The sequence below is a fragment of the Podarcis gaigeae genome (genome assembly GCF_964106915.1).
Source record: "Podarcis gaigeae genome assembly, chromosome: 5".
In the NCBI taxonomy this organism is placed as follows: Eukaryota; Metazoa; Chordata; class Lepidosauria; order Squamata; family Lacertidae; genus Podarcis; species Podarcis gaigeae.
Genome location: NC_139681.1, coordinates 20,499,713 through 20,514,508, shown reverse-complemented (window position 1 = coordinate 20,514,508; position 14,796 = coordinate 20,499,713). Strand labels below are relative to the sequence as shown.

General features: G+C 42.9%; 1 protein-coding gene across 3 annotated transcripts in view; it reads left to right on the top strand.

Annotated features, from left to right (window-relative positions):
• The window catches only part of ZCCHC24 (zinc finger CCHC-type containing 24), a 108,454-nt gene that overhangs the window by 85,763 nt on the left and 7,895 nt on the right, over positions 1-14,796 (top strand). For all 3 annotated transcript variants that reach the window (XR_014564056.1, XR_014564057.1, XM_083738541.1), the window contains exon 3: positions 4,787-4,951. Coding sequence is in view for 1 of the 3 variants with exons in the window: in XM_083738541.1 (XP_083594667.1) it covers positions 4,787-4,951 (165 nt within the window). In the remaining 2 variants the exon portion in view is untranslated. The remainder of the gene's footprint in view (positions 1-4,786; positions 4,952-14,796) is intronic.

The following is a 14,796-nucleotide window of genomic DNA, read 5'->3' as shown; positions in this document are numbered from 1 at the left end:
TTATCTATCCTCACAACAACTCTGTCAAGGGTTGTGATTCCTACTTTAACACAGGGAAACTTAGAATGAAGAAATGCGAGAGGCCTGTCTTTGTCCACCCACTGAATTTATGGCTATAGTGGAGGTTCAGTCCAAAACTCATTCTATTCACTGTTTTTAAAGTGCTGCTTGTAGCAGAAGGGAGGAGAGGGGGATGTCACCATGACCCTCTTGGATGAAGGTCAGGATTAAAAACAATGTAATAAAATAGATCAAGACGTCCTTGGAGAAACTGAAGTGTGGAGAACGTAAGGATAGCCACACTATGAACCCAGAGAGCGACACACATATTAACTACCAGTGTGGGTTTGGTGACACACTGAACTGTGGTTAAGGGAATTCAGAAGTAAAATCTTCCTGTGCCAGGGAAGGAGAAGCCAGGTGGATATATGTGTGCGCAAGGCACATGAACCATGAGCACCTCCCTCATTTTCTTGGAATGGCAATGGAGCCTACCCGAGAGGTGCCAGAACTCAGTTCTGGTGAGTTCTGGCTGGGGGGGGGGGGAAATCCCTGGTCCTATAACTAGTGCTGAAGTAAGATTCAGTTACTTCTAAACTACAAATCAGGAAATCCCTGGTCTCTTGCCATGAAGTCACCTTGTTCACCCCACTCTGTCTCAGCCTCAAATCTTCCTCTGCAATATCAGAATAATAACTCCAACCATATAATAATACTTGGTCCCTGCAAGGATTACAAGACATCATGTAGCTTCAAGCACTGTATAAAATGCTGATTATTATTAAATGGAAGGGAGACTCAATTGTTATGTGCATGTTTCCTTCCACATTTACACTGAGTATTTATTGCTTGGCAGGAGGGAGCAGGAGCAATTCCCCAAGTAGGGGTGATGATGCAACAAATTTACTAGCGGTGTGGGATAACCCATCTCACTGAGAACCCTGCACAGCTGTGAAGGTCACCATGACACTCCCAGCTTGCTCTAGGGAAGAAGGAGTTGAGCCAGAAAAATATATATATATATATAAACCCTGCAGTCCACCCTGTGCAGAAACATCACTATTTATTTTAATAGCCCTTCCTTGGCTGCAGTCAAGAAAAGGAGGGGATCATGGTCAGGAAGCCTCCATAGTGGTTCATCTGTATTGCCTGGCTAAAGCAGGGTGCATCTCAGTAAAGTAAAAGAGATGCAGAATAAAGAACAGGAGCTACTCTTCTCCATGTACACCTCAGCTTGGATTTAAATTAGCACCTCAGGGAAGAGCTAGGTTCACACACTGGGTCTTCCTGGCGTAAGAGTAACATGGCAATGTGGAGCAGGTGCCTGCCATGGGGACCAGGAAGATTGTTCCACCCCATTTTAGCTCCCAATAAATGCCCATTTTAACTCACAAGAAATGTCGAGGGTTTCTTGTGCTGTCACCAACCGCCTGCAAACAGTTTCTATTTTTGCCCAAAGGAGAAGTCATCATTTATTTACTTTTATTTCACAACAATTTTATACTACCGCTTCATTGTGAATTAAAAACCACTAAGTGGCATTCTTGCACGGGCATCCAAGGAAGGTAGATTCTGGGTGCAAATGTGGATCCCCAAGCTCTCTTGTCAGTAGGTCCTTCCTTTCCCCCCTTTCCCCCCACCACTGGCATATGGCCCTTAGAATGTTGCCCACAACACAATATGGCTCTTGAGCTGAGAAAGGTTCTCTACCGCTACTACAAAAAGAAGCTGTAGTGGCTGTGGCTGCCGGAAGGATGAGCAATCAGAAACTCGAATTTGGCTATGCCTGTTGAACCTCCAGCTTGTGCTTCCTGTTTTCTCCTTCTTTTTACCTTGTTCATCCTTTCACTTAGCATTGTTTCCCAAACATGGGTCTCCAGCTGTTTTCAGACTACAATACCCATCATCCCTGACCACTGGGAAACACTGACTTAGCACATGTCAGTTAGTTGTCTTGAATTCTGCTACTCCAGAATTTCCACTTGATCCCTGTCTGCCTGGCTTCACTCACACCCCCATTGCAGCCCAGCCCCACCTGACCCCAGTAGCCCAACTTACCCTTCTGGCAAGCTTTTTGGCTCCTTTAAGTGGAAAATATAGCATTCCTCATTGAAAGTTGTGCATTTATGGCCTTCCTTATCCCCATGCAATAAAACAAGGGAAATACCCACCTTGTTTCATTGCCTCCTTTAACAGGGCCAGATACGCTGAATGTACTTTTCTGAAGTTCTCACATACACACAACACAGCACGAGCTATCGCCATTGGCCATGGGATCTCCCATCCCTGCCAAGTTCGGGTTTTCATGCCAAACACCTGCTTTTCCTTCTACACAGTTTTAACAACCAAGAGCTATTTGGACCTCTACACCAAGATATAGTGCCCAAGTTCCCAGAGCAAAGCAGAGAGTTTCTTAAAGCTAAGGACCCACTTGGCTTTCGGAAAGCTTAAATTTATTCTGGGAGCCTTATAAAATGTCTCCAAGCAGAACAGAAGTGTAGTTACATGAATGGGTAACAAAGAGGCCTTTGGCCTGCTCAGGTCACAGTGGGTTACCAACAGCCTTTGAGGAAAGACATTTAATCCCTACAGGCTTCCAGTAGAGAGAAGTGTGTGTGTGTGTGTGTGTGTGTGTGTGTGTGATATAATTTTAGAAACATTTAAGTTCAGGCACAAATCTTATCTGGGAATCGGGGTCAGCTATTATCAGGGAACGGGAGATTTGCCAGCACCTCTGCAGCCAGGAACTCCACCTTTACATGCATATTATGTCAAAATACCATTTTGTAATTTGGACTCAGTTCGAAGAAACTGAGCCAACGGTTTCTTTCTTTCTTTCTTTTAAAAAACTAGTTTCAATTCCCAGTGCTAGCTGACATGTCAGCTGAACCGACAGACTGCCAAGCAACCAAATGGCCTTAACTGTAATTTAACCATCTCATGCCTGCTGGGACCTCAAGACTTGTTCTGCAGCAGTCATGGAGCAACTTACTCAGTAACCCTGATATTTAGTGTTGGGAGAGATTAGAAACATCATTATGAAATACTCTGGAGCTTGTTATGACCAGAGTGGGAGTGTGGCATTTGCTTGATGAAACAAGGATGGAATGGGAAAGTTATGGAAGAAGCAGGGCACAAGAGAAGGGTAGCGAAAGAGGAGACAGCAGGAGACCCTGTAAAAATGGACACCAACTGTGGCATCTGTTTCAGTACCTAAACATTGCTGTGCTAGCATGGTACTTAGTATAGCCTACTTATTCAGACATCTGTAGTAGTATCCCTAGTTTTAATGCAAATCTGGATTATCTCATATAATTAGCAATCCCATATTCTGTTTAGTTATGTGTCTTGCAAAATCCAAAGATTTGTCTAAGTGAGGAAATAGGCATCACTCACGTATTCATTAACAGGCCATCTGTATGTATAAAACAGTTGAAGTATCGCAAATAAAAACAAATCATCGTGCATGCATATTGCCGACCAAGAAAAGTGGCGCCCCGCACAGTTAAGAAACACTGAGGATTTCATCAGGGAATGTTAAGCAACCTCAGAAGACAACAACATAAATGGATCATAGCACAGTCAGCCCCACAAAGGGCCGTGATTCACAGTTTCCAGGATAATAGAATGGATAATAGAATGACAACACATGAAACCAAAACCATATGGGCCTTGGGGTTCTCATGAGAGCAGGCATTTCCCTGCATGCTTACTACCCATGAAAGCACAGAGAAGGCATTCACAAGCAAGTCCATAGTCATAGGGGAGGGCAGCCACAGAAGAAGCCAAGCACAGAATCAAAAGTGCTAAGCACCTCTGGGACAAGCAATTCCTACTGACATGCTCTCTGTGGATGCACTAATTTGGGCACCATTCAGGGTGCTGGTTACCATCATTCATTAAAAGCCCTAAACAGTCTGGGTCATATAACCCCATCGGGGAACATTCAATACGGGAATTTCCTTCAACAGCTGCAAACGGAAGCGACATCTTCATAGTGGCACCATAGATTTGGAATTCCCTCCCAAGGAAGTCCAGCATTCTCTATTTCTCCCTATGCTTCGGAAGCAGAGTGCACTGTTTTAGTGTCACCTGGCCTTTGGTACTGGATAAAGGAATGAATTTTTAAGATTGCATTTACTCTGCTATTTATTAACGAGCAAGATGCCAGCTGTTGTAGTGGCACGGTAGGAAAAAAATGACACCGGGGGAATCATGTTGCCTACTGTAGCCGGCTTGCATTATTCCACACAGCTCAGTGGGAGCCACTGAGAGCCAGCCCAACCCCTATCTATGTAGTCCTGCCCTGGATTCCGTGTCTTGGTCATGCTAGGATGGGATATCTTTCTGGGAGAGTGGGAGAGAATGTTGGGGGGGGGGAGTTCTTACTTGTAGAGGTGCTTAAAAATCTCACTGCTCTTTTTTGTTCGATTGTCTTTTGTTATTTGAGTGTTCCTTAGATTACTATGTTAAGATTATGAAATAGATGGTATAGCACAGATTTTCCCAAACTTTAGTTTCCAGCTGTTTTCAGGCTACAGTTCCCATCATCCCTGACCGCTGGTCTTGCCAGCTAGGGATGATGGGAGTTGTAGTCCAATAACAGCTGGAGACCCAAGTTTGGGAAACACTGGTATAGCATAGTAGCTGAGAACCTGAGCTATGTAGGAAGGGGAGAGGGCCTAAGCCTCCTTGGGCATACAAAACTCCCGGCGCAATCCATTCCCACTTCCTGTTCTGCACTTCAGTTATGATTACATTTATTTCTCTCCAATTCACATTTTAGGCACGTCCAAAAGGAGAAGGCCTGACACCGTACCAGGGGAAAAAACGCTGCTTTGGTGAATACAAATGCCCCAAGTGCAAGAGAAAATGGATGAGTGGAAACTCCTGGGCCAACATGGGACAAGAATGTATCAAGTGCCACATCAATGTGTATCCTCACAAGCAGGTAGGGCTGTTACAGGTGCTCCTCCATATGGTTCAAGTGAGCCTCCAAAAACTCAATATACAGAGTGCAGCATGCATGGGCTGTTTGCAAGAGGGCTTTGGCAACCATCCCCATACTGCTCTTGCAGTCCCAGCCACCTATCTCACTTGGCCTTTCAGGGACAGAAAAGGTTTCCCTCCCCTGAATTAAACGTATATATTGGAAGAAGCGGAACGTCAAGTAAGTTTTAATTCAATAGACTGAGACATTGCAAGACTGAGACTATGAGCAAGAGTGCTTACATGATTACTGACAATTGTATATTACAGTAATACTTGCTCATATTTTATTATGGGAAGCACATGAAGAATGTTAGAAACAATGTCAAAACTTTTTTATTTTTAAAAAAGCCAACAGCAACAAAACTTTTCAAACAAACAAAACACATTTTCTTCTTATTCAGAATATCTAAAGTAATTGTAAACAACTGTCAAGAATTTAAGTAACCTTTTAATCCTCTTGTAGTTGTTTCAGTTATCTGATATTGAGCCCAGTCATAGTTTAGTTTAAAAAACAATTAGATGTATTTGACAATTACTTATAGTTAATGTCGAAGAATAAGAAATGTTTGGGATTATTTTTTATAGTACATTGGGGTCTAAAATAACATTCTGTTAATTCTTATAGGGTTTCCTATAGTAGATTTTATTCACACACTTTTCCCATTTATTATTTTTTAAAATGAAAAGTGAACTCATTTTTATTGTAATGTGCTGCTTTTGCTTTCTTATGTGCAATCTGGATGGTGGGGGGTGAGAATTTCCCATTAGTAGGGAGAGTGGAGGGTTTTGTTTTGTCCATATAGTATTTTTAAAATGAATCAATCTGATTCACATTTCCTGGATTAATGTATAGATTAGAACACAGTTATCCTTTGGTTTTTGCACTTCTGTGAGTTCTTGACTAAAAGAGGTATACCAAATTGTCTTGAAAACTTGTGTTTTAGGTATAATACAGGACCCCCCAAAAATGTGTGCTTTGGGTAAAATGTGTACACAACTCTGCATTTTGTGAAAATAATAAAATGCATTGAAAAATAATGCAAATTTCCATGCATGTTTTTCCTTTTTTAAAAAAATCATCACAGATCAATATGAAAATGGGATGGAATAATTTATGAATGAACACACAGGAGACAGACATGGAGCAGAATTAGACTGATCTATCCATCCCGTTAGACACATTCATTGCATTCAGTGGGGACTGGAGAGCATTGCAATACGTTTTCACATGTATTATTTGCATGTATTAAATTCCATTGCTAGATTGGGACATTTTGCCTAAGGATAGTCAACTTCAGTGTGGAAGCTGTGACTGAAAAAATATGATGCTATTCGTGTCTTTCATGGGCAGAGAATGTGGGGTGTATTTACCAATCTCTTTGAGAGTTATACTTGATGCAATTGCAGTTGTTAAATCTCGACAAGGATCTGTGCTTGTATAATCGGGAAGGTGAAGGGTGCAAGAGTCTCAATTGTAAGAGGTAATGTTGGGGAAAGTGTATGACATTAAGTACGAAGAAAAGGTCATTTGGAAGAGCAGAGCAAAGACCTCCCCTAGCCACAGAAAATATTTCAGTGCTCAGATAAAACTTTCAGATTAATTTAAAGTAGGTCAAAATGAAAACTGATCCATTACAAATGAGACTGGAGGCTATGTGACTAGCAAATGATGACACCATGCCAGAAATTTAGAATCCATTCCAAAGCACAGTCTCTGCTCCTTTGCTGGCAGCAACAGCAGAAGCAGAGTGAAAGAAATCCCTTGTGTTGTTCTCCAAGATTATTGGGGTTCAGTAAAAGGGCTATAGCCATTAGGTAAAACCAGATACTTTGATGAATGGCTTATTTACAAAATTTAGGATATGAGACCTGGCTGGTATATGACGGTATATAAATGCAATAAATAAATAAAAAGTTTCTTGTGGGTTGTAGTCCTCACCTTGAATATATATTTACACAGGAAGGGAATTGTAGTATGTTTGAACGCCTTGCCCTTTCCCACTGCATGTCAGAGTTGCCATTTTAGATTTCTGTATATGAGGGGGAGCTAAGCAATTACAATAGAAGGCAGCAAGATTCTCAGCATGGTTTAAAAGCCTGCTGTTGGATATATTCAACCTTAAACACCACACATTTTGAAATTGGATTTTTAATGGTTCATAACTGTTAGCAATTATATCACCACAAGTCAAGTAGTCATCATTACTACACTATGCAGCCGCATAGTCCCAGTAGACAGGGAGGAGCAATTGCTGCTGTCTGCCATGATGCCATCATTCTTGCCAGGCAACCCACTAGGTCTGTGTGTCTGCATATGGTGTTGAAAACACAGGATATGATAGCAATTCTGTTGGTGCACCATCTAACAGTCTGCTTACCAAAGCTGGCCATGATAATCTTCATAGTGATGCTGGATTCTCCAGGGTTTACAAGCTTGGTTGAGTTTCATACCGTGACTGGAGTAGCTCAGGATTTCATGGCTGCCATGACAACCGTGGGCCTGCCTCAAATGGTACATGGTCCCACACACAAATTGCAGGGCATGTGCTTGACTTGCTGCTTTGTCCCGGGCTGGAACAATATGGTCTGAGGGTGGAGGAAGTCAGTGCGCTTCCCTTGTCATTGACAGATCACTGCCTGGTTAGGTTTAGTCTCTGGACAACTGCCCAACTCTGCAGGAAGGAGCTATTGAAATTGTCCATCCTTGGAGACTGATGGATCCAGGTAGAATCCTGATAGCTCCCTGTGTGGGTGGGAGAATTCCCACTGAAATAGATTGCAGTTCTGCCACTGTCCTGGTCAATCTGTGAAATACAGAAGTGGCCCAGTTATCAATTCTATTGCTTCTAAGCCCCTGGTGGAGCTTAGCTCTCCCCTGGAGATTATAAAACTCTTTGGTTTACTGAGGAGCAATGAAACAAGTGAGCAGACCACTAGAGTGAAAGTACAGGAAGATTCATAGTGAGCCCAACCAAAAGCTTAGAACTAGTTATTGAGCCTGTTTTGTGACAATGATGGTAGCAAAGGAATCTTCATTTTCCACCACCATGGCATCTGCTCGATGTTGTCTGTTTTGTCACCCTGGTGGATAACCTGCAATGGAAAATGGACTGGGAGGGAGCATCTCTGCTGATTCTCCTGGATTTCTTAGTGGTGGTCAAGTCTATCAGTTGTGGTACCCTTCTGGACCATTTTGAAAGGGTGGGGATTAGGGGCACAGTATTGAACCAACTCCGTTGATTCATGAGAATTTGGACCCAGAAGATGGTGCCAAGGGACTGCTGTTCTTTCCCTTTGCTTGCGGGCTCTGGGGTCCTGGAAGGTTCCCTTCTGTCTCCCGTGCTGTTTAATATACACTGCACATGAAAATGCTGGTTGGGGTGTGGGTCATGGAGTCATCAGTATGCTGGTGTGTCACTCAACCCTACCTCTTAGTTTTATATGATCCTAGGGAGGCAGCTGAATGGCTGAACTGCTGTTTGGTAGCTGTGAAAGACTGGATGAGGTAGAATATGCTGAAATATAATCCACACAAAACAGACATGTTGTTGATAGTTACAGTGTCCGACTTTTAGTCTGGGTTCGCAACTTGTTCTGGAGGGGGTCACACACCCCTTGAAAAATCAGGCTCACGGTTTGGGGGAGGGTACTCCTTAAATCCAATGCTATTATTAGATGTTCAGGTAGCACCTGACTTTTCCGTTCCTGACGGAGTAGAATATTGCCATGGTCATTCATGCCACAGTGACCTATGGATTAGGTTACTGCAAAACACTCTAGGTGGGTATGCCTTTGAAAAGCATTCAGGAACTGCAACTGGTGTTAAATGCACAGGAAGGATGTTGATGGGTGTTAGGCATTTTTAGTCTATCATACCAGGATTTGAACAGGCTGCAGGTTTGTTTTCAGCATCAATTCAAGGTGCTGGTGTTAATCTTTAAGGCTTGGCACCTGGGCACCTTGAGGACCATCTTCTTCCATATGAGTCTCCCCCACATGCTACAATAGTCATTTGAGGTTCTGGTCCAGGCATGCTAAGAAATCACCAGTGCTACGGCCTCCTCAGTATCAGTGCTCACCCTGCGAGAAGCCTTGCCCGAGGCCCCTGCAATATATATATTTTTGGATGACTGGTAAAATACCTAGCTGATTAAAAAGCCCTTCCACTTAATACTTCCTCCTTTTGATATTGATGCTTAACTCGGGTGGCTGCTTGGGAATTGATATTGCGGTATTGTGGTTTTATACATGATTTGGTTGAATCGTAGATTGTTTTATATTTTGTTGCTCTTAAAAGACAACAACTAAATTTCTTGTAAAAATAGGAGGGATAGTAAGCTTTTAAGAAAAATAATAATGTAAAAATAGTGTGTAGAACCATAAGGTAGCCAAAACTATAGCTGATCCTGACGGATAATCACATGCAGAGTTTAAAAATGGGGGACATGGCTCTCCTCATTCTCTAACTGTAATCTCTGACCCCTCTCAAATGAACTTCCCAGAAATTGTGAAACCTACCCAGCTTATTTGTGCTTGACATCTTGATGATTTAAGATCAAATTCTGAGAACCTGGGTTAAATATGAAAACGGCTATTTAAGATAAAATTCTGAGAACCTGGGTTAAATATGAAAACGGCTTTTCTCCATTGTTCCTTGCTCCATATGAAGGGAAGTGCATCCCATCTACAGCTGAAACAACAGCACACAAGTTCTCTCTCTCTCTCTCTCTCTCTCTCTCTCTCTCTCTCTCTCACACACACACACACACACAGTCTCTGATGACAGAGGCAGGAAGGCAAAATTTTAGTCTGCATATGCAAAGCAGTCTACATATATATCTTGGTAGAGATGGGCAAAGTAGTCACTTTTGCACACATTAATCCATTAATCCAATATATCCAAATATAAATAGCTAAAGCTATTTTTGTTAATCTGCATACTATCCCTTGCTTTTTCTTGTAGGACTAGTTGCAGTCCTTAACAGTTGCCAACAGGATTACCATACCCATTGAGTCAATCACCCATCTCCTACTACCCTTCTTAGAAAACCCCCACCCCACCCTCCCACTATATGTAAGGGTCTGGTGACTTCTGTTTCAGTGTATCTGAAGAAGAGTGCATGTACACAAAAGCAGAACAATCTTAGTTGGTCTCTAAGGTGCTTCTGGACAATTTTTTAATAAAAAGATGGCGTGCCCTGGGAAAAGATGACATATGGGAACTCCCACAAAATTCCAAAATCGGATCTTCACTTGTGGTTTGTTTGGGGGGGAAACATAAACCATGGGCTTAGGTTCAGGGACATGGCAGGGGCAAGGGGTCAGCATTAAAGGAACTTCTATGTAGCACTGTTCCTTCTGATTAAACCATGGTTTGGTTGGAACAACCCATGTGCAAACACAGCTCATGGGACTGACATTGGAGGCAGGAAAGTGGCACCCTTCCCTCTGGAATCCACATCCATCAATTGTTTCGCCTCAGTGTCATCAGATGACAAATACCTGGATGTATCTGAAACCAAAGAAGTTAGTAAAATGTAGTTTAAATTCATTATAGTATTGTTTCCTACTGACATTTGTTATTTCTAAGACTGTATCAATATTTTTCGAGGCATGATTCAAACCAGCATGCAATTAATTGTGGCATGTCAAATCAGTTGCGGTTTGGCACCTGATCTATTCATCTGGAACTCGTGACTACATGCAAACACAAATGCTAATTAACCGTAGCCCTCTCTCACACAGTATGTTCCAATACATTTACATTGTGCACATTATACTCAGCTCAGGCAACTTTACTCCCAGGCTAGTGTGCTGAGGATTGCAGCCTTCATTCCTCAAATCAGCGCAGCTCACCATTCACACAGCTCCAGGGAAGTTTCCATGTCGCCCTTTAACACATAGTCCTTTCTCAGTGTGGTTAGTTAGGGCTGTATTTCCCCCACACCCCACCAACAATAGCACTGTGGTGGTGCTCTGAAAGAAAGAAGATCTCCTTTCCAGGAGGCTGCTGCTTTTTGTTTCAATTAGCTATTTGCTGCCCTTTTGATTTGACGTCACAGTGGGTTCGTGATTGAGCTGGCATGTATATCCATTTCCTTGGGTGTTCTTGGCAGCGTTGCCACCCAGATGCCAGCTTCTGAATGGTCATTTCCCCCCTCCCTCCTGCCACTTTCTAGGAGAAGCATCAATGCCGTGGCTTCTTCCTGATTGGCCTCCTGTCAAGTTCCTTTTTAAAAAATTGTTCTTATTTTGGCCTTCTCTGCTGTTTCTGTAACGACAGCTGCAGAACTGGGTTCAGATTCAGCCACTTGGTAGTTGGTTTGCTTTGCTGGATACTGTTTTATTGGGAGCGAAGGGTTTTTGGAAACATATAAATTGCTCACAGAATCCCAGACAGGTCACCAAAAATATTTCTCTCCTTTAAAAGATTCTTGTCCTGTGTTCTAGAAGGAAAAATACATATAAACTACCTGCAGCATTACCTGTTTGGCATCCAGAAAACTATCAGAGAAATCATCTGTGTATGAAATGAAGGGTTGAGCCAAATCCTTCCATTACTTGGGGCATTTCACACATGACTTAAAGTGCTTTCCCTAGCTTAAATTGGTGTGTAATGCAAGTGTGCATTGGTCAGAATGCACATTTGTGCAAAGAACAGCTCTCTTTCACTTTGTATTCCATATTAACTGTGTACATTTATTCATACAAACAAGATGAAAGGGACTGGAGGGATTTAAGCCTCGGATACATAAACACATATAAAAGTTGCTAATTGATCACAAAAAACCATAAGAAACTTTGGTTGGGGATGAACAATAATTTTGAAGAAATGTGAACTAAATTTGAGTGGTATCCTTAGTCTTGGTGTACAAATACACATTCTTGCTGTGACAATTATTACAGGATATGTAATGGTTATTATGGGAATATAGCAACATAAAGCAGGCTTTTTTCAGCCAGAACTCAGTTCCAGTACCTCTCAGGTGGGCACCATTGCCATTATAAGTGAACAAGGGAGGTTTCGTGGTGAGTCCTGGCACCTCTTTTTCTAGAAAAATAGCACTGTAATAAAGAATAATATGTTGTTTCATTCTCTGCCCTGCAACCTGCAGGAACACTTCCCACAAGAGAAACAGGTGATCATTGCAAAGAATCCTGCAATGACCACTCCCCTTGTGTTTGTTCTCCTTCTGCTGGGGACTTCTCAATGGAAGACTGGTTCAGCATCTCTCGTCTGCAGGGGGCCCTCTGCTGGGCTATGGTTAGTCCAACCCCTGACACTGGTCCTGCACTCCCTCTGAAGTGTGCTAATCCCTCTGCCCACTTTTGGTCTGCTCCTCAACTTCACTTTTATTCCAGTTCTAGTTCTGATACCAGAAGGGAGCCAAGGCGGAAGAAAAGCGAGTGGGGAGAAGAGATCCAGAGAGGTGGGGCAGGGAGGTGGCAGGCAAGGAAAAGGTTTAGTGTCCCTCACCCCTTTTGCTCTTGAAGTTGGGCTCCCATGCCTTATTTTTTTTGTGATGGGACAGATCCACATTTAAACACATGGATCTGCACTGTCAGCTTTGTCTTTGATACACATCAGGCAACAGCCAAGTCCTGGCTGGTGCCCTACATGAACTGACCATGCCCTGGAACCCACTGCATTGCACCAAAGTCTCTTCCACCATGGCATACATCCCTACATCCAAGCTGCTAGGATGTAGTTGGCAAATGAACTGATGTGGATAGTGTTTCCTTCCACTAGAAAACCTGGGCCACCCCTCTACTGCTCTAGACCATGGCCATCATTACACTCAAAAAATGCTGCGCTTGCTTGCTATGCTTTGGTTTGCATACTGGTTTAATGCCTGTTGCTTTTGTGCTGTTTCTGGAGCCTGAACCTCAGCCGCACTTCACCAGATGCATGCAGCCCAAGCACTGCTTTGTGGCCTCCAACTGGCCCATAACAACCTGATTTCCTGTGTTTGCAACGTCTGTCCTCTGCAAGTATGTCATAACGTGCTGGTAACAATAACATTTTCTGAGATCTAAATGGGTTGCAGGCCAATAAAACTGAAATCAACCAATGCCTGGGAAAAGCAAACCAGGGAAAGATATTGTTTCTGACTGTGGTCCAAGAAACTCTTGGCACCCCCAACATCCTTTGCTCTACTTCCAGGAAAAAATTATTCCTGCGTATTTGTGTTAATTTGCTTTAAGCTAGTTTATATCAATAAACACGATAACTGCTGCATTTGTCTCTCTCGGGTCAGGTCACGGCAGCTTCTCCCCCAGGCACTTTCGCACAGTGCGGCTGTCCTGAGCTAGAGCCCTTTGGCCCCCTCTATTATGGACTGGGCAGAGTCCCCTCTGCCCCCTGGCTGGGAACCTCATAGGCCACTTTGGCCAAAGCAGTGGAGCTACCATTGCAGCAGAGCCAGTGGGAAGAAGGAAATTGCACAAACCTTCAGTTCCTAAGCAGACCTTTCATAGCACAGAACAAAGGAGGCCCTTGTGGGGTGCAGGGGGGCTCTCTTTGTGAATGCCGGGAAGAAAAGATATAAACCCTCAGATTTTATCAAGTTCATTCATAATTTTAACTTATTTCAAGAAATATGGCAGTGCACCTATTCAGGTACAAGAGCAAGCTGGGTATTTATTTTTTGCTTAAATCTTAAAATGTAGTAGACCTTTGCTCATTTCCTTAGGGTTGTTCTTTCCTACTCTTAGCTAGTGGTTGGTTTCCATCTCACTTACACGGTGTGTAATTTCAGACAGCACTTTTGTTTTTATGATAGACATTTGAAGTGAACTGCTGGGGAATAAGCAACTGATTTCATTTCTGGATTATGTCTCTCTTCAAAAATGTCTTATTTGTAGTTAAGATTTTAAAGCTGCTTCGGGGAGGGTTGGTGAGGAAAGAACAGGAAGGCTGCAGCCAAAATCATGGTCATATATTTGGCGGGGGGGGGGGGAGAAGGATGGCGAGCATATTGCTCAGGGTGACGGGAGGCAGGAAACAGATGATTGCATAGAATATATGTGGTACTCCAAAAACCTATACATTGCTCTGACAATAATTCCTTGCAGTGAGAGATAGAGGTGCAATTCTGATGCCATAAAGAGCATTTAAATTGGTTTCTACAACCTTTCCTACATCCCTTTCCCCCTTTTCTTAGTGCTGTGTTCTGTGCTGAGGCAAGATTTGAATCATGCCTTTACATGTAAAGGAATATGGATAGCTTCCCAGTGTTCACTGCAGATGGGGGACATCCAGGGTTAATGTCAGCATGGAAAAGGAGAGTGCTCTGCACTCTTGTGCAACTGACTCCCTCAACAAGGTGCCCTCCAGGTGATTTGAACTCTTCTGGGATAGCTCAGTTGGTGGAGCATGAGATGCTTAATCTCGGGGTTGTGGGTTCAAGACCCACCTTGCCCAAAGATTCCTGCATTGCAGGGGGTGGGACTAAATGAGCCTCATGGTCCCTTCCAACTCTACCATTCTGTGATTCTGTGGATTCTCATTGTCCCTGACCACTGGGCCACGCTGGCAGGGACTCATGGGAGTTGTAGTCCAAAACATCTGGAGGACACCAAGATGGGGTAATAATAATAATAATAATAATAATAATAATAATAATAATATCATCATCATCATCTGAGGATTCCCAGATCTAACTTTGGTGGCTCTCGACAATTTTGGTATTTCAACAGCCCACTTATCCTGAGAGTCTGGCAATATGCAAATATTTTAAATGGTAAACCATATTTTAAATGGTGAACCACATGGGAGACATTCACCCTTTGTTAAACATTCAC